This window comes from Notolepis coatsorum (genome assembly GCF_963971535.1).
Source record: "Notolepis coatsorum genome assembly, chromosome: 5".
Lineage (NCBI taxonomy): Eukaryota > Metazoa > Chordata > Actinopteri > Aulopiformes > Paralepididae > Notolepis > Notolepis coatsorum.
The window spans coordinates 165,627,131-165,652,859 of record NC_140169.1 but is presented as its reverse complement, the minus strand read 5'-3'; the positions used below and the strand labels follow the sequence as shown (position 1 = coordinate 165,652,859).

Below are 25,729 nucleotides of genomic sequence, written 5' to 3'. Positions count from 1 at the left end.
TACCATAGACATGAACAGTGGAGAGACCATGGCGTACTCTCTATTATATATCTCTTACCATAGACATGGACAGTAAAGAGAACATGGTTTATCCTCTATATTTCTTACCATAGACATGGACAGTGGAGAGAACGTGGTGCACTCTCTTGATCTCTTTGAAGGTGGCTCGTCTCGTGGGGAAGGGCAGGGTGTGAATCCGGGGGTCCTTCTTGTCCAGTGGAGCGGCACGTCCACCAAAGAATGTGGTTCTGTTGTAGCTGGGGGCACGCAGGAAGATCCCACTGGCCTCCTGCAGGTGTTCCGCCCAGCTCTCCAGAAGATCCTGGATCTCCTGCAAGAAGAAACAACTACATTTACAAACCACAAGTCAGCGATGTTGGTCAGGAGTCGCAACAATGTTCACTTGGGATGTTTTAAGTCAGGAGAGTCGCAACAATGTTAGCTTGGAGGTTTTAATAATAAGAATTAGTTTTATATATAGCGCCTTTCAAAAGACCCAAGGTCGCTATACATAGGGGGAAAAAACTAACAAAAGTAACAAACATAGTCGACAGACACAACATACAAAGTGGTAAATTAGGGGTTAAAGGCCAAGTTGAAGAGGTGGGTTTTGAGGAGTTTTTTTTTAATGAATCCAGAGTTGGGGCGTTGCGGAGTTCTGCGGGGAGGGAGTACCAGAGGGTGGGTGCTGCCCCACTGAAAGCTCTGTCCCGAAGGTCCGCAGTCTGGTTCGGGGAATGGAGAGCTGACCAGTGTCTGTGGATCGCAGGGACCATGACTGAGGAGGTCAGCGAGGTACTGAGGTGCCAGAGCGTGGAGGGTTTTGTAGGTGATGCAGGATTTGATGGGGAGCCAGTGGAGGTGGATGAGGGTGGGGGTGATGTGCTGCCAGGATTTGGTGCGGGTGAGAACCCTGGCAGCTGAGTTTTGAACATACTGGAGCCTGTCCAGGGTTTTTGCTTGGAACCCCGGACAGGATCCCGTTGCAGTAGTTCAGGCGGGAGGTGACGGCATGGATGAGGGTCGCAGCTTTTGATTTGATTAAATTTTTTTTAATACAAGATTCCAGAAAAACGTCAAGGATGCTACACAAAAAAAGTCAAGACTTATTTCCATTGTGGTCCTTGGTCTCAGACAGACGAGCAATACAAAACATGACCACAAATAACAATTTGACAAACGACATAGACATAAACATTTTAAATGCAGACAACAATGTATCAGACAACATTTTCATGCATTTTAAAATCTAGTTTTTGACATTGTCGAGGAGCCATGATTTGACCTTTTTCTTAAAATTGCGTCGGCTACTAATGCATTTTAGCTGTGAAGGTAGCAAATTCCAATTTGTGGCTCCCCAGAATTTAAAAGAACATTTGCCCATATTGTTTTGAACCTTGGAATACACAGGTCGGCAATGCTGGCTCTGGTGTTATGGGTATGCATGTTCCTGTTCCACTGAAAATAATTTGTAAGATAAGAGGGGGCCCTATTATTATAAATGTTGTGAACTATATTGAGCTGAAGTTGCACGGACCTGGCTTCCAGAGGGAGCCAGCCCAGCAACTGGAAGTGTTGTAGAGTCGGAAAGTGATGGTCGGAGTCTGGAGATGTTTCTGAGGTGGATTTGGTGACAGAACTGACATGGGCTTGATAGGAAAGGGTGGAGTCCAGGATAATGCCCAGGTTATTATTTTAAGTCAGGAGTCACAACAATGTTAGCTTGGAGGTTTTAAGTCAAGAGAGTCACAACAATGTTAGCTTGGCGGTTTTAAGTCAGGAACCAACCAGATTCAAGATTGTTTGTTGTCATGTGCATAGTTAAACAGACAGTTTGCCATACAATGAAAATCTTTGCTAGTCCGCCCTTCACGGACAAAGTCACACAATACTTAACTTAAACATATTTAAATACAAGCGAGTGCTAGAAAATAAGGTAGAAAATAGATAAAAATATATATACAAGGCACAGTGAGTAACATTGCACATTCCGATCAGTATTTAATGGAGGTGACAGTGGGTCACAGCAGCAGTTAAAAAAGTGTCTTTAGTGATTCATAGTTCGGGGGACGGGTGACAGTGTGTTCACAGCAGCAACAATGTTAGCTCTGAGGTTTTAAGTCAGGAGTCACAACAATGTTAGCTTGGAGGTTTTAAGTCAAGAGAGTCACAACAATGTTAGCTTAAGGTTTTAAGTTTACCTTGACTAGTGCAGCCTCGTTGTGTCGCCTCAGGGCAGCCCCGGCTGACTTTGGTGCGTGGCCGCGGTTCTGTGCATCTTTGAGGCCCTGAGCCGTGCCTCTCTTGGCTCGCACTGTGTATCGATGGAAGGTCTTGTGCTGAAGAACCTCCTTCCTGTACATGTAAACACAGAAATGAAGAACCTTTCTTCTACATGTAAACACAGAACTAGGGATGTCCGATATTGGCATTAAAATGTAATATCGGAAATTATCGGTATCGGTTTAAAAAAAATTTAAAATAAATTTAACCTTTATTTACCCAGGCAAGAAAGTAAGAACTAATTCTTATTTTATTTATTGTCAAAAGTATGCATAATGATGTGTTAATTCCACGACAAGAGATTTGTAATGTTAATTACCTGAAATTATTCAGTTCTTTTGGGGGGGGAAACCCTGCATATATCAGTATCGGTTGATATCGGTATCGGAAATTAAGAGTTGGGCAATATCGGTATATCGATAAAAAAGCCAATATCGAACATCCCTACACAGAACGTATCACACCTCTAGGTCTGAATCTTATTCGTTTTTTATTATTGAAAATCTCTAAATATGAAACGAGGCAACCACTGACCCTTTGAAGACCGCACCTGCGAAGTGACCCCCGCCGGTCATCAGAACGACCCACACGGTCTTGCTGCTTATGGCCTTCAGGGAAGCGGCCGAGTCTCCCTCATCGTCTGACTTCAATAATCAAGAGACACAGAAAAAGGCAATTAGCCTTGTAGGCAGTGGCACCGAAGGATCCGTGAGCCATTGACCATCTAATCATTGTGTCAAGAGCTTCCCGGAAGAGAAGGGTTGCATACAACACTGTGATCCTCTTAATACAGGTTTGTATCCACGGTCGACCTACTTACAATCACAAGACTTCGCCCCCTCTCCGATATCAGAAGTTGACATTGCGAACCCCACCCATTGGCCCACCCACACAGTAAACGTGCTTGCTAAACAATCACGCCAATTACCTAAAGCATGAAGCCTCATCTTTACAGGGTTCCCACAGACATTACAAAATGAAATTCAAGGACTTTCAAGTAATTTTCTAAGCACTATTTTCCATCTTAAAAGGGCATTTAAAAGGATACAATTCACTTTTAAATGCATTTTTTATTGAAAAGAAAATCGCATCCAATATTTATGGCTTAAAAAAATTTCCGACAATTAGTTACACTTTAGATTAAAGAATTATATTTCTTGATTCAGAACTATTTTTTATCATGGATGAACAAAACTTTCAATGCGAATGGTTGATTTTAATTTCAAGGACTTTTTAAGCACCTTGTGCTTAAAGATTGCTGTTTTAAAGGAATTCCAGGCCTCGAATATATATATATTTTTTAATCAAGCACTTTAAGCACTTCAAGGACCTTGTGCGAAGCCTGCATCTAGCCCTAGAGAAGGTACTGGAGGTCAGGAGGAGCGATAGGCCTGAGAACCAGAAAACCCACCATGGCCTGGGTTCTGTTTTTTTATTTTTTATTTTTTTACTTGGCTTTTGGGGTGATGAAATGGTTCGGCAAAAAATAGTTCCGAGTATATATCTGCTTAGAAAACGAAAATGTCAAATTGTCTTTCTTTTTTTCTTCACGTGGTAAATACACAGGTCACAACATGTTTACAGAAAAGTTTTGGAGTTGTATTTGGAGTGTATTTCGTGACTGCAATTCAATTTTTACCTGTCTGGATAAATCTGTGCTAAACCGCTTGCAAATCATTCAAAATGCAGCGGCAAGGCTTTTAACTGGGACAAGTAGGCGTGCCCACATCACCCCCATTTTATCCACTCTACATTGGCTCCCCATTAATTATCGTGTCCATTTTAAAATTCTTGTTTTAACTTTTAAAGCCCTCCAAGGTAGATCCCCTGTGTACATTTTTAATTTACTGCGCCCCTACTCCCCCAGTCGTGCACTTAGGTCCTCCCACCAAAATCTCCTGGTTGTCCCACGGACCCGGTTAATAACAAAAGGTGACCGGTCCTTCCAATTTATGGCCCCTACCCTTTGGAACACCCTCCCCCTTTCTATGTGTTCACTTGACTCCCTATCCACTTTTAAGGAACAGTTGAAAACGTTTTTATTCAGACAGGCTTTTAAATAATTCCTGGTTGTATACGTTGTTTATTTATTTATAATTGTTGTTTTGTTTTTAGTTGCACTCATATTTAGTTATTTAATTGTAACTATGCTTACGATGTGTCAGAATTGTTTTATGTGTAGTGCGTTCATCTCTATGTTGCTATGTTTTACTTCTGTGAAGCACTTTGTGATTTTATCTGAGAAAGGTGCTATACAAATAAAGTTTACTTACTTACTTACTTACTGTTGGGAACTAGGCTACACTGGCACACCTACTTCCAGTGAATGATGCTAAGCTAGGCTAGCGGTGCGGCTGTTCCCTAAGCCTAATGCATGCACACAGAAGAAAAGGGTATGTATCTGCTTGTCTAACTCCAGGGTAGATGGCAAATAAGCTAATTTCCCAAAAAGTTGGCGTGTTCCTTTAAGGACAACCATGGAGAGGAAGCTACCGATATGAAGAGTACATTCAAAAACGCCAGTTCATTTAGGTGTAACCATCCCTAAGATGGTAACCAACTAACCCTAACCACCCCAAAATCATATAATAACCTCTGAACTCATGTACATAGTATTGAATGTTATGTTGAGTGATATGTATAGCGCTCATCTTGCACTGTACTATGAGCACTGTGTAAAACTGTTGTGCTGTTGTGCACCAGTATCACCAAGCTAAATTACCATATTTGACTTAGTGATTTTGATAATTCGGCTACCTCTACCTCGTCCTGTTAAGACTCACCTCTACCTCTTCCAGTTAGGACTCACCTCTACCTCTTCCGCTACCTCTTCCTGTTAAGACTCACCTCCACCTCTTCCTCTTCCTCTACTTCTTCCAGTTAAGACTCACCTCTTCCAGTTAGGACTCACCTCCACCTCTTCCTCTTCCAGTTAAGACTCACCTCTTCCTGTTATGACTCACTTCTACCTCTTCCTCTTCCTGTTAAGACTCACTTCTACCTCTTCCTCTTCCTGTTAAGACTCACTTCTACCTCTTCCTCTTCCTGTTAAGACTCACCTCTACCTCTTCCTCTTCCTGTTAAGACTCACCTCTACCTCTTCCTGTTAACACTTTCTATGCCACTCACGAGTTTTCTCGGAATTATTAATATCTCGTTGAAAGCCACTCGCGAGATTTCTCTGATTTTTTTTTCTTTTTTTAGCGATCTGAAATCATATTGCATCACGCGAGCCTACCCTAGTCTACCTGAGCGCCGCCGGCGATCAGATGTGGAAAAAAGCGCCCCCTATCGTCTCCCAGATGACATAAGGGATTTTGGAATGGACTCAATGAAAATGGATGGGGGAAAAAATCCTGTACTTCACATTTTCCAGTCCACTGATGCAGCCGGGTTATCAGAGTTCATTCTGGAGCCTCTGAACCCCGCGGAATCATGTGTTCTACTGTATCACGTTGGATCTATACACTTATCGATTTTTTCGAATGGTGATCAGGAATTGGAATATACCAGTTGGATACCATCTGATGTCAGGTAAGGAATCTATGTTATCAGTGTTAGGATAATCAGACTCATTTTGATGAAGATATAAGCTGTTTTGTGAAATGTCCTCTATCGGTTACACTGTAAAAATCCAAGAGGAAATGAACACAGCGATTATCCGTGCGCGGCTCGAATGGGCGTGCGTGTATGTATAATATTGATCATCTAGCGTTTATTTGAAAACGATTCATAAATAGGCCGACAAATATCAACGTTCTGGAATATTCCAGTAAAAGACGATTATCATAGAATGGTCCAGAATGGACTGTTTTTTACCTCAAAACGGGTGCTTTTCAAAATGCTCTCAAACGGAAATGAAGCGATAAAAAACCAATCTGCCTTGACAGCACTGACTGGAAAAGGATTCTTTGATAAGCGACGGGCAGATTAGACACATAGCCATAATTTAAAACATAGATTAGGCGATATTAAGGTTAACATGGGCGCCGATGGTGGCATTCCAGTGCTAACTCTGGCGCCACCTCGTGGCACTGAAAGTGTTAAGACTCACCTCTTCCAGTTAGGAGTCACCTCCACCTCTTCCTCTTCCTGTTATGACTCACTTCTACCTCTTCCTCTTCCTGTTATGACTCACCTCTACCTCTTCCTCTTCCTGTTAAGACTCACATCTACCTCTTCCTCTTCCTGTTAAGACTCACTTCTACCTCTTCCTCTTCCTGTTAAGACTCACTTCTACCTCTTCCAGTTAAGACTCACCTCTACCTCTTCCTGTTCCTGTTAAGACTCACCTCTACCTCTTCCTGTTCCTGTTAAGACTCACCTCTACCTCTTCCTGTTCCTGTTAAGACTCACCTCTACCTCTTCCTGTTAAGATTCACCTCTTCCTCTTCCTGTTAACACTTTCAGTGCCAGCAGGGGGCGCACGATTTAGTGCTTGAGTGCCACCACCCACTTCAATGATAGCGTTAAAACGCCTAATCTATGTTTAAAATTATGGCTATGTGTCTAATCTGCCCGTCGCTTATCACTGACTTGTTTGCAGTCAACATTGTCGAAACGGATTGTTTTTTTTATCGGTTCATTTTCGTTTTATAGCATTTTGAAAAGCCCTCATTTTCAAGGGAAATATAAAGATTCCGTGATAATCGCCCTTTACTGGAATATTCTAGAATACACAAAAACATTGAAATTTTTCTGCCTATTTATGAAACGTTTTCAAATAAACGCTAGATTATCGATAGTATATGTGTACGTATGCACGCTATATAGGCGATCTGAAAAATCGATTCTCTTATTTCCTGATCGCTCGCACAGCAACACAGCCACACACACATAGGGGAAAAGCTTATATCTCCGTGAAAACAGGTCTGATTATCCTAAGACTGGTAAAATAGATTCCTTACCAGAGATCAGATGTTATCCAAAAAGATTATTCCAATTCCTGATCGCCATTCCAAATATCGATCGCTTTTATTGATCCAACGCTACATACTGTACATAATGTATTCCACGCTGTTCTGAGGGTCCACAATGAATCCGATCGGCTCGGGTTACATGCCTGAGAAGTAAAATGTGGATTCCGGATTTTTATTTTCTCATCCATTTTCATTGAGTGCATTCCAAAAGGGTGCATTACCATCTGGGAGACAATAGGGGGCGGTTTTTTCACATCTGAGCTCCTACAGGGGTTGCATACCAACGGGAGACTCGGTTGATGAAATATGAATTCAGATCGCTAATAAAAAAATAAAACGCTAATAAACGTTGTGGGCATTCAGGCATTGGGCTGATAAAACGTGATATGACGTCATGGGCACTGAAAGTGTTAAGACTCACCTTGCCGTGGAGAGCACATCGGTAGACAGCCAGGTACTGTCCCTCTGAGTTTTGAAACACCACCTTGCTGGAGAACCGACCGGGGAGGGAATCAGAAGGATCCTCCTTATCTGTGTGGGTGATGACATCACTGCTTTTTCTTGTCCAATCGCTGTCCTCTTCCTCTTCCTCTTCCTCCGACTCAGACTCTGACCCAGAGATACTGGACATGTCTCCTGAAAAGAGACAAACGCAATTATTTAAAATGTCAACCATTCTAGGTCTACTCCTCACTGACCTACATGTTAGCTATTATACAATTCATATTTTCATTTTATATTCTTTTAATTATGTTTTTGGTAGATGTTTTATTGTTTTTTTGCTACCGGGCAGTCCGGTAGAGAGAGAGAGAGAGAGAGGAAGTATGGGAGATAGAGGGGGGGAAGACATTCGGCAAAGGTCGCCAGGGGTCCACCCTGGCGCACCATACAATTCATATTTTATTGAACACTTTAGACAAGAGATACACAGAGATATGTAACATTGAGTGCAAAGAATAATAAGAAGGTAAGGAACACTGACCTGTTCCAGTTTTGGTCTCAAACTCGTCTGCCGTGACCGGTCCCAGTCCCGCCATCTTTAGTCTCAAGTTGAACCGGTGCCAGTCGAGCTTGTAGTGCTCCAGCTAAGAGAGTTTGACCGTCATCAAACAGCGACTTCGACACAGATCCAATAACAACCCCCTGTCGTTAGTCTAGAGAAGTTCTTGAATCTAAAAACTAGGGCTGCAACTAATGACTAATTTGGTAGTCGACTAACCTGTCGATTATTTTTTTCGATTAGTCGACTAATCGAAAACCAATGTAAACAACAAAAAAAAATGATTTTTTTTTTTTTATTACCTATCTTTGTGAAAGTGGCTTCTCAGCTCTGGCCCAGCTGAAGACAGAGCAGAGGAACAGATTGGACATTGAGCATGACCTCAGAGTTGCTTGTCTACCATCACCCCAGACTTTGAGACTCTTGTCAGGACCAAACAACATCATAACATGATGATCCCATAGCAAATTAAAATAATGACTCATGAAACATTTGAATTTGGATCTTTAAGCCACTTTAAATGAAAATGTATTTGAAGAACAATACAGCAATCACTCATAACAAGATAAATAAATTAAATAATACAAATTAAAGTGGAAGTGTACTTTAAATAACTTTGGTTTGTGTGTGAGAGGAGTCCGTGTGTGTGTGTATGTGTGTGTGTCTTACTCTGATCGCTGTGTGAGTGAGAGGAGTGTGTGTACTGTGTAATTTGTGTGTGTCTTACTCTGATCGCTGTGTGAGTGAGAGGTGTGTACTGTGTAATTTGTGTATGTGTGTGTGTCTTACTCTGATCGCTGTGTGTGAGTGAGAGGAGTGTGAATGTGTGTGTGTCTTACTCTGATCGCTGTGTGTGAGAGAGAGGAGTGTGAATGTGTGTGTGTCTTACTCTGATCGCTGTGTGTGAGTGAGAGGAGTGTGTATGTGTGTGTGTCTTACTCTGATCGCTGTGTGTGAGTGAGAGGAGTGTGTATGTGTGTGTCTTACTCTGATCGCTGTGTGTGAGTGAGAGGAGTGCGTGTGTAATGTATTGTGTGTCTAGTCTGATCATCATCTCCTGCAGGGGAACAATGTTTTCAATGTCCAAAATTTGCTATGGGATCATCATGTTATGATGTTGTCTGGAACCCTGAGAAGCCACTCTCACAAAGATAGGTAGTGCACAAAAAAAAAAAAAAAAAAAAAAAAAAAAAAATTTTTTTTTAATGACTAATCGACGCAACAATTTCTCGTCAACGATTTTTTATAATCGACGTCGTCGATTATGTCGACTAATCGTTGCAGCCCTACTAAAAACCCTGGATACGTCTGAAAGTTTATTGCATACCCAGGAAACAAACAGTATGCAGCAAGAATGCACAAAATCAACACCTTCAACTATTCAGGCCTGGGCAGGACATGCTTTATTTTGATGGTAATCTACGGGCATTACAACGTCTAAATTGTTCTTAGGCTAAAAAATACCAACAAAATTGTAGGCAGTACCAACTTCCAGATAGGGGCTGGGCGATTATAAAATATCAGATTTTTTTCACACCAAAAACGTTCACCAATCTTCACTTAAAAAAAAGAAATTATAATATATATATATATATATATATATATATATATATATATATATATATATATATATATATATATATATATATATATATTAGGGCTGTCAGTTTATCGCGTTAATTAGATTAATTAATTACACAGCAAATTAACGCGTTATGAAAATTAATTAAAAATGTATTACAATTTTTTTTTCTTTTTATATAATAATTCTTTTTTATCTCATTCATTCCATAAGAACGTAGAATACACATTTACAGACTTTTTTTGAATATGGTCCATTTGCATGTTCTTGGTATCTGATTCTAGGGACATCTATAGATCTTAGGGAATGTATTCCCAGTGTCAGAAATACTGTGTCTGTTACTAGGCTTCAGTAAATTGTAATGAACCAAATGAGAATATCAATTACATTTTATTTTTATCTTTGACTGTGAATAACACCATGCACAAATTGACCAGACCTGAAAAATCTAAGCAAATGAATAAAGGGAAGATGATTAAACAGAAGGTTTTGTAGATACAGTACTGAATTCTGCCATCCGGACACATGCAATTTGAAATATGATTATAGAATATAGAATATCAGACATAAAATGGTTATGCGATTAAAATGCGATTAATTAGATTAATTCATTACAAATCCTGATAGATAATCTTTTTTAATCGCCTGACAGCACTAATATATATATATATAAAAGGTTACTCTTGATCAAACAAAGATGAATGTCCCTATTGGGATTAATAGTGCAATAACTTGCTTTTTCACCAAACGTCACTTAAAAACAAATAAAAGGTGCCTCTTCTTGATCATCAAACAAGAATGAATTTCCCTATTGGGATTAATAAAGCGCAAATCTAACTTTCACCAAACATCACTTTTTATGTCAAATAAAAGGTGACTCTTAAAAAAACAAATCGATTAATCGCCCAGCCCTACTTCCAGACACTTGGGGGGTCGTTCACTTCACCTGATCGTCGCGAGTGTCGAAGGGCCAGCGGCAGGCTGAGCAGACCATCCTGTCCGACACCGACCTCTCCTCCGGCTCCGTCTCTCCTGTGAGGAGAAGTCAGCGTCCAAATGTTTCAACAACTAGCTGCTGTACTGACATGTAGCCAGCTAGGGGTGGGACTCTTTCCATTCTCGGTGGTTACAACAAACCACTTAATTAGATTTAAAGGAAAACTCCAACATTTTGGGAAATTAGCTTATTTGCCATCTACCCTGGAGTTAGACAAGAAGACACATACCTTTTTTTCTTCTCTGAGCATGCAGTAGGAGTAGGAAGACGTGCACCGTTAGCCTAGCTTAGCATCAGTCACTGGAAGTAGGTTCCTCCATTAGCCTAGTTCCCAACGTCTTCCTACTCCTACTGCATGCACAGAGAAGAAAAGGGGTATGTATCTTCTTGTCTAACTCCAGGGTAGATGGCAAATAAGCTAATTTCCCAAAATGTTGGAGTTTTCCTTTAAATCTCTTCTTGAATCTTGATTCATCACAATTACCTAGATATTCCAAAAAGAAATTCGAAGGTCAGCCCTAGTGTCATGGTGGATCCTCCCTTACCTTCTCTAGCTGTGTCATGGTGGACAGGCTGGTCCTCCTGGACGCTGCTTACTTCTCTTATCCCACACAGAGCCTCTTCTTGAAGACAGCAGTCAAAGACAGAACAATAGTCTGTACAGGTCATAGTGTGAACCCTTTAGAGAGAGAGACGTTATGAAAACACGGCGGGTTGTCGACTGGCCTCGTTTTAATTAACATCTTTCATACGGAGGTCAGAGCTAACATTAGTAGTCACTTAGTAGTACAAAACAGCATTTTATTTTTCTAAGCCATCATTACGTTACATGGCCAAGTTAGTTATGTATGAATGACACGCGTAACGTTACACAATAATGTCAACATAAGGATGCCTACCAACTAGTCGAGCAGTTAATAACATTAACATAAAGTAGCCTGACTAGTCGAGTAGTTAATAACATCAACATAAGGTAAAGGTAGCCTACTGACTAGTCGATCAGTTAATAACATCAACATAAGGTAGTCTACTGACTAGTCGAGCAGTTAACACTTTGATCGCCATGGTTAAATTCATAATTTACCATCCCTAGCCAGCTCTATTTGTCTATGGAGAAGTTCCCCTTCTTTGCAGGGCTATAACTTTTTAAATTCTATTGCTAAATTGCCATTATTATGGCCCATTCAATGTCCTATATCCATTGTTCAGGGTGTAGCAACGATATACTTTTTCATTCACATATTCATACTAAAATATGGTCTAAAGTATAAGTATGTTTTTATCGTTTTCTGCAGCTTTCTCCAGAACTTGATTTATAGCTCCAAATGCATTATATTGATGATCAAATACAGTTTGGTAGCGATCGTTGCCAGATGAAAAATTTCAACTGGAGGTACTTCTAGAAGTTACTACGTATCATCTGATATTGACCGGATGGGCGAGGGGGCGTTTATAATTCCATGGGCAACGTTATACCATTCATCTAGTGTGGGTCATATGATCATCAGATCAGTTAGTATAGAATACGTTAGAAAATGGGGCGGTTAGGTGGCGTAGCGGAGATTGCGTTCGTCACCAACCCCGGAGCTGTGAGCTGGATTCGCCTGTTCGAATCCAGCTCACAGCTCCGGGGTTGTCACCAGCTTGGCTGGCCGTTCACACTAATACAATTGGCAGTATTAGAGGGTGGGAGAAGCTGGCGGGGTGGGTCCGGGTCGTTGTAAACAGCGACTCCTACAGTTCGGTCGGGGCGCCTGCTAAGCGCGGATGGGACCTGAGTGGGATAGTGTGATCCTGCCAGGTGAAAAGAAGCGGTTGATTGGCTGGACGTGTGTCGGAGGAAGCACGTGATAGCCTCCACTCTCCCAGATGATCTGACTGTGGGGGGTAAGTGCGCAGCGACCAGGAAGGGGATTGGGAATTGGCATAACGACTAACATTGGGATGGGAGAAAATCGGAGGAAAATGGAGGGGGAAAAATATTTAAAAAATAATAATAATAATACGTTAGAAAATAACGTTGAAACTCACCGTATCTTCCTCGCGCCGTTGGACGATCAGCGTGGAGTAGACAGTTTTCGATTATGGGATGTTGATCCTGATGAACCATTTCCAGGTTGTATAATACTATATACGTCCAAATAACGTTGTTTATTGAGTTAGGGCGAGCGATAGGGCTGGGCGATATGACGATATTATATAAATATCGGGTACAGTTCATTAACAATACACTTTTTCAACGTATCGTGGATATCGTGATGTTTTGCCCAATAGGATTGTGTCGCGTCAATCTGGTCCACACGTTACTCGTTCATATCTCAGCCTGTGTTGAGATATGCCCATTCCGCGGTCTGTTAATAAAGTTTTCAATCAGACAGATGTATGGAAAGGCTTTTATTATAACATTCGTTGAGGTAAAATCATTATGGCTCATTTAGTCATCCTGTGGTGCACTGGTCTCCTACTAGTCGGTTGCGGGGAGCTAATGTAAGTAGCTTTGTTGATGTCAGCACACCGGACATTCAGGAAGTCAAAAACTAATGGCGCTTGCCGATTGGTGCCAAGAACAGCAGGGCGGGTGCAAGCGGTGTGACGTAATTGGCAGACTCGACTGTCAATCAAAATTATTCTGTTGTCCGTCAGAATGAATGAATGAAAACTTTATTAACATATTGCAGAATGGGTACAATACAGTACAGGAGGATGAAGACCAGAAAAAGACTTTCGGCTTTTTTACATAAGGGTCCTCCATTTTCAATTCATCAAAACATTTAGCGACATACAAATATACAGTAGTTTCATAAAAATGCTAAAATGCTATTGATTGATTGATTTATTTAAAACTTTATTAACATATTGCAGAATGGGTACAGTACAGCTCAATACATACAATTGTTAAGGGGATGCAGACCAGAGAAAGACTTTTGTCTTGTTTACATCAGGGTCCCCCATTTTCAATTCATCATATTTCATATCTAAATCATATAATATCTCATTGCTAAATATATGCAATATATTATAATCTAATAATCCAATAATCTAAATCTAATATATAATATAAACATGCTAAATGCATGGGTATTTTATTTTGTCTTTAATGTTAGCTTGCAAACTCAAATACTGTCTTGGTAAGCCTCATAATGAATCGTTTGGGGTAAAAAAGAAAAACATTGTGATGTGTATCGTGTATCGCCGAAAGGTCAGAAAATATCGTGATATCATATTTAGGCCATATCGCCCAGCCCTAGCGAGCGATTGATTATCCAGTGTGTTGAGATAGAGTCCTGCTAATGATCGCGAGTGCCCGGACGATTTATGGATGAGCACTTCCTGTTTGACAAGTCACTTCCTGTTGGCGATCTGCCGATCGGCCACCAGATGGCGCTCTTGAACCGCTAGAGAGTTGAGTGGAGATCAGCAGTATATCTCAGGACCCCGGAGGAGAAATATGATTTCGATCACAGATTTTTGAAATATTGACATCAAAGACGAGTTACGGCGTCTTCGGCAGAATGAGCATGGCTAGGAATGACGTCTAAACACGTCATTGGCGATTAAAGTGTTAATAACATCAACATAAGGTAGTCTACCGACTAGTGAGTTAATAACATCAATATAGTGAGTTAATAACATCAACATAAGGTAGCCTACTGACTAGTCGAGCAGTTAATAACATCAACATAAGGTAGTCTACTGACTAGTCGAGCAGTTAATAACGTCAACATAAGGTAGTCTACTGACTAGTCTACCAGTTAATAACGTCAACATAAGGTCCAATGTACAGTTTCTACGTCAAATGTATACTCTCTTTTTTATACTCTTTTTGTATCACATACAGTACTGTATTTGTAAATCTGGTATGTCATAAATGTATAGATGTAGCAGTACTGTCTATCTGTATGTCATGTATGTCATATGATGAATTGAAAATGGGGGACCCTGATGTAAACAAGACGAAAGTCTTTCTCTGGTCTGCATCCCCTTAAGTTACAATTGTGTACATTGAGCTGTACTGTACTGTACCCATTCTGCAATCTGTATACAGATTTTAATCAATCAATCAATCAACATAAGGTATAGTCTACTGACTAGTCGAGCAGTTAATAACATCAATATAAGGTATAGTCTACTGACTAGTCGAGCAGTTAATGACATCAATATAAGGTATAGTCTACTGACTAGTCAAGCAGTTAATAACATCAACATAAGTTAGTCTACCGACTAGTCGAGCAGTTAATAACATCAATATAAGGTATAGTCTACTGACTAGTCGAGCAGTTAATAACATCAATAACTCTCAAAAAACACCTACGTGAGACTGCAATTCGAAACTGGCCGCTACAAATGTCCTAACCTAGTTGTACAGTAAATGACCAAGTAAGGCTTTGTCAGTATTCCAATGTACAGTGTAAAATGTGTGTGTGTCCCCTACCCAACCCCCCCCCCCCCCCCCCACCTCCAATGTTCAAGTTCAAGTTCTTTAATAGTTGTCATACAGAAGTACAGAATACTTTCATACAAAATGCTTCTTACTGTTACGCTCCAGAGACTGTGCTAGACAAGATAGTATCAAATAACATAATATAGCATGAATTTAGAAGAAGAAAAATGAGGTCACAGTGTTCGGTATAGACATATGTACAATGTTCTGAGTTACCATATAATATACAATACACAATACTATGCAGTGTACTAATGTACAGTACTATCTAGTGCAAAGCAGAAATGGGATGAGGTACAATTTTAGGTACAATTTACAGTAAGGTGTACGAGTTGTAGTGCAATCCTTCATCCATAAATATAAAGTGTGGGGAGTGGGTGCTACAGTGTGTTTGTTTAAAGTGGGTGTGTGCTATAAAGTGTGTGGAGTGGGTGCTACAGTGTGTTTGTTTAAAGTGAGTGTGTGCGTGTGGATGTGTGTGCTATGTGCGTTTGGTGGTTGTTGTTGTGTAGTGTTCATTCATTGTTCGTTTAGCAGCCTGATGGCCTGGGGATAGAAGCTTCTTCTGAGTCTTTCTGTGCTCGCCTTGAGACTCCGGTATCGCTTGCCTGACCGCAGCAGTTCAAAGAGGCAGTTGTTCGGGTGACTGGAGTCTTTAATGATTCTCTTAGCCTTGCCCTTGCAACGCTTGTAGTAAATGTTCTGGAGGGTGGGGAGCCCCCCTCCAATTGTGCGTTCGGCTGAACGTGTCACTCTTTGTAGTCTGCTTCGGTCTTGTGCAGTGCTATTCCCAAACCAGGAGGTGATGTTGCCGGTCAAGATGCTCTCTATTGTACATGAGTAGAAGTTCTTAAGGATCTTCTGGCTGACTTGGAACTTCCTTAGGCGCCTGAGGAAGTAGAGGCGTTGTCGTGCCTTCTTCACAACACTGTCAATGTGTGTGGTCCATGTCAAGTCCTCGGATATATAGGCTCCGAGGTACTTAAAGCTGTTGACTCTCTCAACCGGTGCCCCGTCGATGCTGAGGGGGCTGTAGTCCTTGACCCCCGACCTCCTGAAGTCCACAATCATCTCCTTTGTTTTGCTGACGTTCAGGGAGAGGCTGTTTTCCTGGCACCATCCCGCCAGGACCTTGACCTCTTCCAGGTAGGCCCTCTCGTCGTTGGCAGAGATCAGGCCCACCACCACTGTGTCGTCAGCAAATTTGATGATTGTATTGCTACTCCGCTGAGCCACACAGTCGTGTGTGTACAGGGAGTAGAGGAGGGGACTCAGAACACAGCCCTGGGGGGCCCCTATGTTGAGGGTGATGGATGAGGAGGTGCAGTTGCCTGCTCTCACCACCTGGGGTCTGCCAGTCAGGAAGTCCAAGACCCACTGGCAGAGGTCATAGCCCAAGCCCAGGTCCCTGAGCTTGGCTATGAGTATGGAGGGGACTATGGTATTGAATGCCGAGCTGTAGTCGATGAATAGCATTCTCACATAGTTCCCCTGCCTCTTGTCCAGGTGTGATGCTGCTGTGTGCAGCACATGGGCTATGGCGTCCTCCGTGGACCTGTTGGGGCGGTATGCAAATTGCAGGGGGTCCATGTTGATGGGGAGGGAGGAGCAGATGTAGCCCTTTACTAGCTTCTCAAAGCACTTCATGGCTATGGAGGTGAGAGCTACAGGGCGGTAGTCGTTGAGGCAAGCAGGCTTGGATTTTTTGGGTACAGGGATAATAGTGGACTTCTTCAGGCAGGTGGGGATGACAGCCTGTTCTAAGGACAGGTTAAATATGTCAGTGAATACTGGGGCCAGTTGGTCGGCACAGACTTTTAGGACGCGGCCGGGGATGCCGTCCGGACCTGCTGCCTTCCTGATATTCACTTTTTTAAAGGTCCGCCTCACCTCATGCTCTGTTACCCTGAACACTGCGCCTCCATCAGCAGCCGACCCCCCCCCCCCCATTGCCGTGGCTTGTGAGCTGGTGTTGTTATTACCAGCATCAAACCTCGCATAGAAGGTATTGAGGTCATTTGCTAAGGAGATGTCACTGTTCAGTTTGAGGGAGGCGCCTTTGTAGTCTGTCATCGTTTTGAGCCCCTGCCACATAGCTCTAGAGTCAGCTTGTTCAAACTGGAGTTCAATTTTATCCCTGTAGCGCCGTTTGGCCTCTGACACTGTCCTCCTTACGTTGTATCGCGCCACCTTGTGGTCATTCATGTTGCCTGCCACTAGGCCGTCGTTGTATGCTTTGGTGCGCTCTCTCAGAGCTTCACGGACGGATTTGTCTACCCAGGGTTTTTGATTTGGGTAAACTTTCATTTTGGTAGTGGGGATTGTTTCTTTCACCCTAGTACAAACATAGTCCAGCACTGTTTCCGTGTAGACATTAATGTTATCTGTGTCGCGGAACACATTCCAGTCTGTGTAGTGAAACACTGACCGGAGCGTCTCCTCTGACGTCAAATCCCATTTCTGCACCTCTCGCGAGACTACAGGAGTACTTTTAATTCTCTGTTTGTACTTTGGTGAAAGAAAGATGGACGCGTGATCTGATTTACCAAAGCCACTATCAGAATGAGCCTTGTAGCCACCTTTAAATTGCGTACAGCCCTCACCCACCCACCCAACCCCACCCCACCCACCCAACCTCCTCCAATGTACAGTTTCTACGCCAAATGTACACTCTTTTTCTGGACACTTTTGTATCACAAACAGTACTGTATTTGCAAATCTGATATGTCATAAATGTATAGATGTAGCAGTACTGTCTATCTGTATGTCATGTCATGTCATTTACGATGAATTGGAAATGGGGGACCCTGGTGTAAACAAGACGAAAGTCTTTCTCTGGTCTGCATCCCCTTAACAATTGTATGTATTGAGCTGTACTGCACTGTACCCATTCTGCAATCTGTTAATAAAGTTTTCATTCATTCATTCATTCATGTCATATATGTTATGATGAATTGAAAATGGGGGACCCTGATGTAAACAAGACGAAAGTCTTTCTCTGGTCTGCATCCCCTTAACAATTGTATGTATTGAGCTGTACTGTACTGTACCCATTCTGCAATCTGTTAATAAACTTTTCAATCAATCAATCAATCAATGTATAGTCTACTGACTAGTCGAGCAGTTAATAACGTCAACACAAGGTAGTCTACTGACTAGTCAAGCAGTTAATAACATCAATATGAGGTATAGTCTACTGACTAGTCAAGCAGTTAATAACATCAATATAAGGTATAGTCTACTGACTAGTCGAGCAGTTAATAACATTAATATAAGGTATAGTCTACTGACTAGTCGAGCAGTTAATAACATCAATATAAGGTATAGTCTACTGACTAGTCGAGCAGTTAATAACATCAATATAAGGTATAGTCTACTGACTAGTCGAGCAGTTAATAACATCAATATAAGGTATAGTCTACTGACTTGTCGAGCAGTTAATAACATCAACATAAGGTAGTCTACCGACTAGTCCAGCAGGGTTCCCCTAATAACGTTACCTTTACTGGCCATCTGGTGATTGTTTGAAAACTTGCCAGCTAGCGAACGTTAAGTCATTTCTGACGAGCAGCGTATATACTCTAGTAAATAGTTAATATAGTGTGTATATAAGTAAATGTTTAATATGATGATATAATAAACTCACCACCAGAGATGAACAACAACAACGTGTTGTAGAAGAAGATCTCAGGAACAAGAAGCAGTGATGACGTCACGACGTAAATTCTGGACCTTCGTACGGAAGCCCGAGAGCGTCAATAAAAAAACTAGGTTTTTGATCTGCAGAGCCGCAGAGCCAGGCTGCGCAATAGGGTCCAGCTGCAGACTCGGAGCCTCGAGGTCCAGATTGGTACTTCCGACCATAGATATCTATAGAACATGGATATCTATGCTTCCGACCGCCACAGGACTTCCGACCGCCACAGGACTAATGCGGAAGTATCTCGAAGTACGTCTGACGTATCTCGAATTACGTCTGACGTTTCTCTTCATAAAATAATATAAAATCAGCAGCATGGGGAGGGCCGGGGGGAGGGGAGGTACAGGTAGTAGAAGACATAGAGGTACAGGTCACATAATTATAGTACAGTGGAGAAGTAAAAATGGAATAAAAAGGCAGTGTAAACAATATACAATATTATTAACTCTAATAATAACACGCCTCGCGGGCTCATTATAATACGAGTCACATAATTATAGTACAGTGGAGAAGTAAAAATGGAATAAAAAGGCAGTGTAAACAATATACAATATTATTAACTCTAATAATAACACGCCTCGCGGGCTCATTATAATACGAGAGCCGTGGGTCTGCATTGTATAGAGCGGATCCCCCGGCCGTATTCAAGCGCTGGAGCGCTTTGCGATGGATCAAACTGTATTAATATAGTAGTAATAATAGTAGTTGGCTAGTTGCGCGCTTCTGGCCACCTCCCGCAGTGCGCGCATACACACATACTGTCTGTAGCTATACAGTACGTGCAAAATTAATTGTCAAGAGCCTCATCTCATCTGGCTCTGCAAATAGATCTAGAGTCTGAATATCATATAATAGCCTGCTGATGATCTCTCTCTCGAGTCAAATCCATTCTGAACGGGCCCCAGCTGTCTCCGGACACGCCCCCGCTGTCTCCGGACACTCCCCTGCTGTCTCCGGACACGCCCCTACTGTCCCCGGACACTCCCCTGCTGTCTCCGGACACGCCCATGCTGTCTCCGGACACGCCCCTGCTGTATCCGGACACTCCCCTGCTGTCTCTGGACACGCCCCTGCCATCCCCGGACACTCCCCTGCTGTCTCCGGACACGCCCCTGCTGTCTCCGGACACCCCCTTGCTGTCCCCGGACACTCCCCTGCTGTCTCCGGACACGCCCCTGCCGTCTCCGGACACTCCCTTGCTGTCTCCGGACACTCTCCTGCTGTCTCCGGACATGCCCCTGTCATCTCCGGACACTCCCCTGTTCGGTGGGTGGAGGGGGTGGGTGGGGGACACTGTACAACTGTACAAGCAAAACTGTACATTGGAATATTGACAAAACCATACTTGGTAATTTACTGTACATTGGAGGGGGTTGTGTTAGGACATTTACAGGGGCCAGTTTCGAATTGCAGTCTCCCGTAGATGTTCTTTGAGAGTGTTTTTGAAAGTGGGTAGTGATTCACATTCCTTTACAGCTTTGGGTAGGGCGTTCCACATTGATGTGGCATAATTGCGAAACGTGTTTAGTCCCTTGTTTGAGCCGAATCTGGGTTTAACATGATTTGTGGAGCTCCCTCTGGTGTTGTGATCGTGGTATTCACTGACCTTTGGGAAGTATTTTGACATGTACATGGGTACCTTGGTCGTGTAGTGTATCTTGTAGACCAGGCCCATTGCAAGTTGCTGTACTCTGTCGTCTACTCTAAGCCATCCTAGGTTGTCAAAGTGGGCAGGGGTGATCAAAGTCCTTTTATCTTGGCCCTCAGAGCCCACCACTTCTAAATATTCTATATATTTTTTAAAGTGACATATAAAAACGCCACTGTGCCTGCATGCACGTGTATGTGTGTGTGGGGGGCCTCCACAAGAATCTGGCCCAGGGGCCTCTGAAGTCTTAATCTGGCCTTGACTATCACACTACCGGCGGTTAACCGTCGGTAGAGTGATAGTAAAGGGTTAACCTTGTCGTGTGGCAGTGAAAGGGTTAAAGTTGTCAGTTTGTCGGTTGTTGGGGACGATTTCCTTCGATATAATGATAGAGGCCTTTGGTTCTCTATGATTGCTATAGGTAGCTACTGTAGGAGGATATTTACCACCCCTTGTGTTTTTGTCTGGAAAGAATATCCCCTGGATATTGGTGTAGTTGTGTTTCTTGCAGGATGGTAAATATAAAATCTGCAGGTAAATACTGCTGGTTGTGTCTTTGATTTTATTTGACATTCAGTTAAAAAAACGACAAATGACATGCATGCATCTCAAGCAAAACGTCAAGGATATATCAATAAAGTCATGGACTTACTTCTACTGTTGTCCTCGGTCTCAGACATATAAAACAATTAAAATACAACAAATAGCATCGGTACATAATATTTACATGAACCCCACCGGCCCACCCCCTCCTAATGGACAGTCTCCTCCCCACCGTATGCAGGGGCGTAGCTGGGGGGGGGGGGGGGGGGGGAGTTTAGGATTATTCCAAGGGCCCAGCACTGGGGGGGGGGGGGGGGGGGGGCCCAATTTTTTTTATTTTTTTTTACTAGACATCACTCAGGTGTATTATTGATGCTCTCATTGATACTATGGCTGCTGTCAGGACAAAACCTCATAACTCCATTTTTTGAATTATTTTTTTTATTATATAAATCAACTCCGTAGATCATCCTCCATATGTGTGTGTGGGTTTTACAAAGTTTAAACAATGGGAAAGCATTAAACCGATCATCTGTCTAAACCTCCTAACTCTATTCACCCTCAAATCTGTGTTTTTTTCATCTGCTGAAAAGCGGGTTTTTGGAGTTATGAGGTTTTGTCCCGACAGCAGCGCTATGTTTGTTTCTGAAGTGTGTGTGTGTGTGTGTGTGTGTGTGTGTGAGAGATATATATAGAGAGAGAGGGGGGGCTTTGGTAGACTATTGCATTGGTCCATTCATTGAAGATGAACGCAATGCGACATCCTTTACTGGGCTCACCCACCAACAGTGCAGGTGCTGAACTGCTGATCCGAATGTATAGGTAAAAACCATATTATGCATTTTCATCAATAAATAAATGGCAAAAAAAAATATTCTCTTGCGCGCTTACATTTACTGGGGCCCTAAAAATACATTCTTTCATGGGGCCCAGAATCTACAGCTACGCCCCTGACCGTATGTATATATTTTCTCCCACCCACGCACCCACCCCCTCCTAATGGACAGTCTCCTCCCCATCATATGTATATATTTTCTGTTAGGATCTCTGGGTAACAGTACTGTATATTTGCATATAGTATATGTCACAAATGTAACAGTATACCTGCATGTCATGTATGTCCCTATGTCATAAATGGCATGTATGTTGTGTATGTCATAAATGTCACTATGAATTGAAAATGGGGGGACCCTGATGTAAACAAGACAAACGTCTTTCTCTGGTCTGCATCCCCTTAACAATTGTGTGTATTGAGCCGTACTGTATTGTACCCATTGTGCAATCTGTTAAATAAAGTTCTGCATCATAGTGGCTCTCGCTCGGCGTCACTCATGCACTGTCCTCGCACACGTGCACGCGCAGTCGCGCACTGATCGTCTGACCACACCCCTCGTTAGCTTACCTTCATAAGCAGGTGTGTGGCCATCTGCTCTCCTCCTTCTCGCTTTCACCACAAGGAGTGCCTTCGGTAGATCCCCACTTGACGTGTTGTTAGTTGAAAAGAGTTGAGACGTGTTTACATTGTGCTTAGTTTTTTCTTCTCTCATAACTATTAAAAAAGAAAAAGCTAAGTCATAATGTCTACCTCGGAGAGTAGACCCACTCTTCACCAGCGGTTCTCCATTCCCGCCTCTGTCGTGCGTGCTGGTGCGGGGCTGCTGCCACTTTCGTGGTTGCCAACCCAGCCCAGGAGACAGCCGATGGATAGTTTGCCTCTCCGAGGAGCCGGTGCATCGGTGCCGTCGCCCCGGCGGTGGCCTGATCTCGACTCTGGTTCCTCTGGTTCCAGGGAATCGTCCGTTGTTGAGCGGCCGGTTCTTTTGGTTCCGGAGGATTTGCGACGCAAGCTTTTCGTGTCTGCCCGTTCACGTCGCAAGATGGTGGCCTGCAGACGCGAACGGCCTGGGTTTGGGGAATTGCTGGAGACCAGCGAGGATGCGTCGGTCTCTGCATGTCCGATGGAAACTGAGGATTTCATGGAAGAGTCGGACGGATTCTTGTTTGAAGGCCCTGTGGAGGCGAGTATCCCTCCCGTCCAGGAAACACCGGAGGGGGGAGAAATGTCTCCTTGGGGCGCCTTGTTCGAGGATGTCGGGGAACCACCTCGGCCTCTTCGGCAGGATGCCCTGCTATCAGCCACATCAGACTGTGGCTCCTCAACCGGTCGAAGCCTGCTGCATGTGAGGGATGCGGGTTCGGTGGAGGAAAGTCAGCAGGGGGAACTGCAGGCTTTGTTTCCCGAGCTCATGGCGGTAGCTGCCGCTGCAAACGGCGTGCCGCTGCCGCAGCCATTGCCTGCTCCTGCCCCCGATGATCTCATAGGTCATCTCTGGCAGCGTCGCCCGGTGAGAGGGGTGGACATTGTCTACCCATTTTTCCCCTCAATGGGGGCCTATGTTCGTCGGGGCCAGGCGGTGTCTCACATCATGGGACTTACTCCCGCCTACGTACCAGTTACGCGGGTGTCGGGTTGGTCAAAGGTATGAGAGAGGGCGTGCCACGGCTTGATAGGCCGATGGCCGCTCTCCTCTGTCCGGATGTGGTGTGGGAGCCATTATGCAAGCCGGTTCTCCATGGAAGATCGGCTAGGCGATTGGCATATTGGGGTGACCAGTCATTTATCGCTGGTACACAGTCGCTGGCTGCAGCTTCTAACATCGCGCAGCTGGCTAGATTTGTATCGGGGATAATGACAGGCGGCACGGGTCTGACCGAGGTAAAATGCGATCAGATCACCCAGGCGGCAGGAGCTGTCCTGCATCTTACCCAGGTGCAGGCCATAGCCTCGGGGAAGATGCGCGCCCTGGCCACCCTGACCCAGCGCCACCTTTGGCTGGAGCAGGCTCGAGTGCCAGAGAAGAAGAGAGCCCCTCTTCTGATGGCCGACCTCTCCGATGCTGGATTATTCGGGAAGGCCCTGCAGCTGATGACCTCAACGTGCAGAGAGATGGCAGAGGAGCGGTCCGTGCTCCAGCCCCATTTTCCGCCTCCCGTTCTTGCCGGTGGAGTCAGAAGGCTTCCACGACATCGAGCTCCCTCTGCCGTGCCTACCACTGCCTCCGCCGCCACTGCTGGCCCCTCCAAGAAGGCCAGGAGGAGAGACGGCGATTCTGCTGCCGCCGGCCCATCCACAACCGGAGGAGACGGTAGGGAACGACGTGACCAGCAGCCGATCCACTACCGTCCCTCCGGGGCTTCTCGGGGTGGCAAAACTTGAGCGGCTCGAGGCGGCAGACGCCGCTAAAGTGACTTTTCCCCCTGTGGTCCCCTCTACACCCTCCCCGGCCCCCTCATGATTTTGTGCCGTAAAAATAAATAAAAAGTTCCCTAAAAAGGGGACTATATTATTGGCCAAACAAACTGTGTGTTTCTTCACCAATACATATGATGGGGTTGCGAAATGTGAATCTGCATTATTACATTGAGAGACGAGTCGTGTTACGAGATTAAGCAAGGTCTGCAAGCATACACTCAGTCATAGAAAGGTTCTATTAGCCTGACGCTCCACATGCAGGTAGAAGCTGGTGGTATGTTCCGTTGCTTGAGCAAAGTAATGTTGTCCTGACACGACTCCTATTACAAACAGGAGTCGTGTACAGGGTTTCCCCCCGTCATAGCATAATACGTTGCTATGGCGACGGCTTCCGTGAGTTAAGATCTTTACGTAAGGTTTGTGGTGTTAAAGTGTCGGGTTAGAGTGTAGGGCTTAGGGGTCTGCTACGCTCGATTTTATGTGTAAACTTGAGTCAGTTGGTCACGTGACTCACAGTTGACATGTCTTTTTCATAACTACGACTCATGTGGGAAGGCTTCTGGGAAAGTTCGGTCTATACTCTTTGACAAAAGGAGTGACTGGATGTAAAAATTTAAACAGTTTTTACTCCCAGCTGTGCAGTTTGGGTTTATACTGTTGATGCTTCTTCTTTATTATTATAAAGAGTTGGAGTTGGTTGCATCTCACCCCTCTTGTCGTTCCCCTGGGTGCCTTGGGGATTCAATGAAAGGTCTAAATAGCCTATTTATTGATGTGGATATACCCGACGCACACATAGTGCTAGTTCGGGATGTTCTGTTGGACATTAAGCAACTGACTGGCACGCCTTGGTTGCTTGGGGTTAAAACAGCGTTTTTATAAAGCAACTGGGATGGGGGTTTTCCTCTTCCGACGACCTGTGTGGTTGTCGACGGATTCTCGTTCATATCGGGGGATGATGACGGAATGGATCTGAACATACGTAGAAGGGTTTCACGCCCTGGGGGTGGGCCGCCGGGCGCGGTTCGCACCGAACGTCTGGGTGGCGCCTTCTTTTCATGTCTAAGATCAACACGCATGTCTGCCCCTTTTCCTGGAGTTGGCAGGTCGGCGTGGTTAGGGCACGGGACTGGTTCTGGTCACGCTGGTCCGGATCAGTTGCACCCGTTGTCCACCGGGGATGCAGATCTGCTGTTCTGGTACCCTGAGGGACTTGGGCTTTTTTCAGGGGGAAAAATGCCAGGTCGGTCCGGGTGTCACAGGGTTAAGCGCTATGGAGCCCTGGTTGGGTACATTGTATTCTACACTGTCGTAATGGCTTACGGCCGTGCCAACCTGTACACGCCCGATCTCGTCAGATCTC

At 43.9% G+C, this 25,729-nt stretch overlaps 1 protein-coding gene across 2 annotated transcripts in view; it reads right to left on the bottom strand.

Annotated features, from left to right (window-relative positions):
* The window catches only part of ankzf1 (ankyrin repeat and zinc finger peptidyl tRNA hydrolase 1), a 65,573-nt gene extending 46,676 nt beyond the window's left edge, over positions 1-18,897 (bottom strand). For both annotated transcript variants that reach the window (XM_084315245.1, XM_084315246.1), the window contains exons 1-8: positions 18,869-18,897; positions 11,327-11,460; positions 10,731-10,816; positions 8,185-8,287; positions 7,624-7,838; positions 2,818-2,927; positions 2,202-2,355; positions 109-331 (exon numbers count right to left, since the gene is read on the bottom strand). In XM_084315245.1, the coding sequence (XP_084171371.1) occupies positions 109-331; positions 2,202-2,355; positions 2,818-2,927; positions 7,624-7,838; positions 8,185-8,287; positions 10,731-10,816; positions 11,327-11,450 (1,015 nt within the window). In that variant the 5' untranslated portion in view covers positions 11,451-11,460; positions 18,869-18,897. The remainder of the gene's footprint in view (positions 1-108; positions 332-2,201; positions 2,356-2,817; positions 2,928-7,623; positions 7,839-8,184; positions 8,288-10,730; positions 10,817-11,326; positions 11,461-18,868) is intronic.
* Between the last annotated feature and the right edge of the window lie 6,832 nt (positions 18,898-25,729).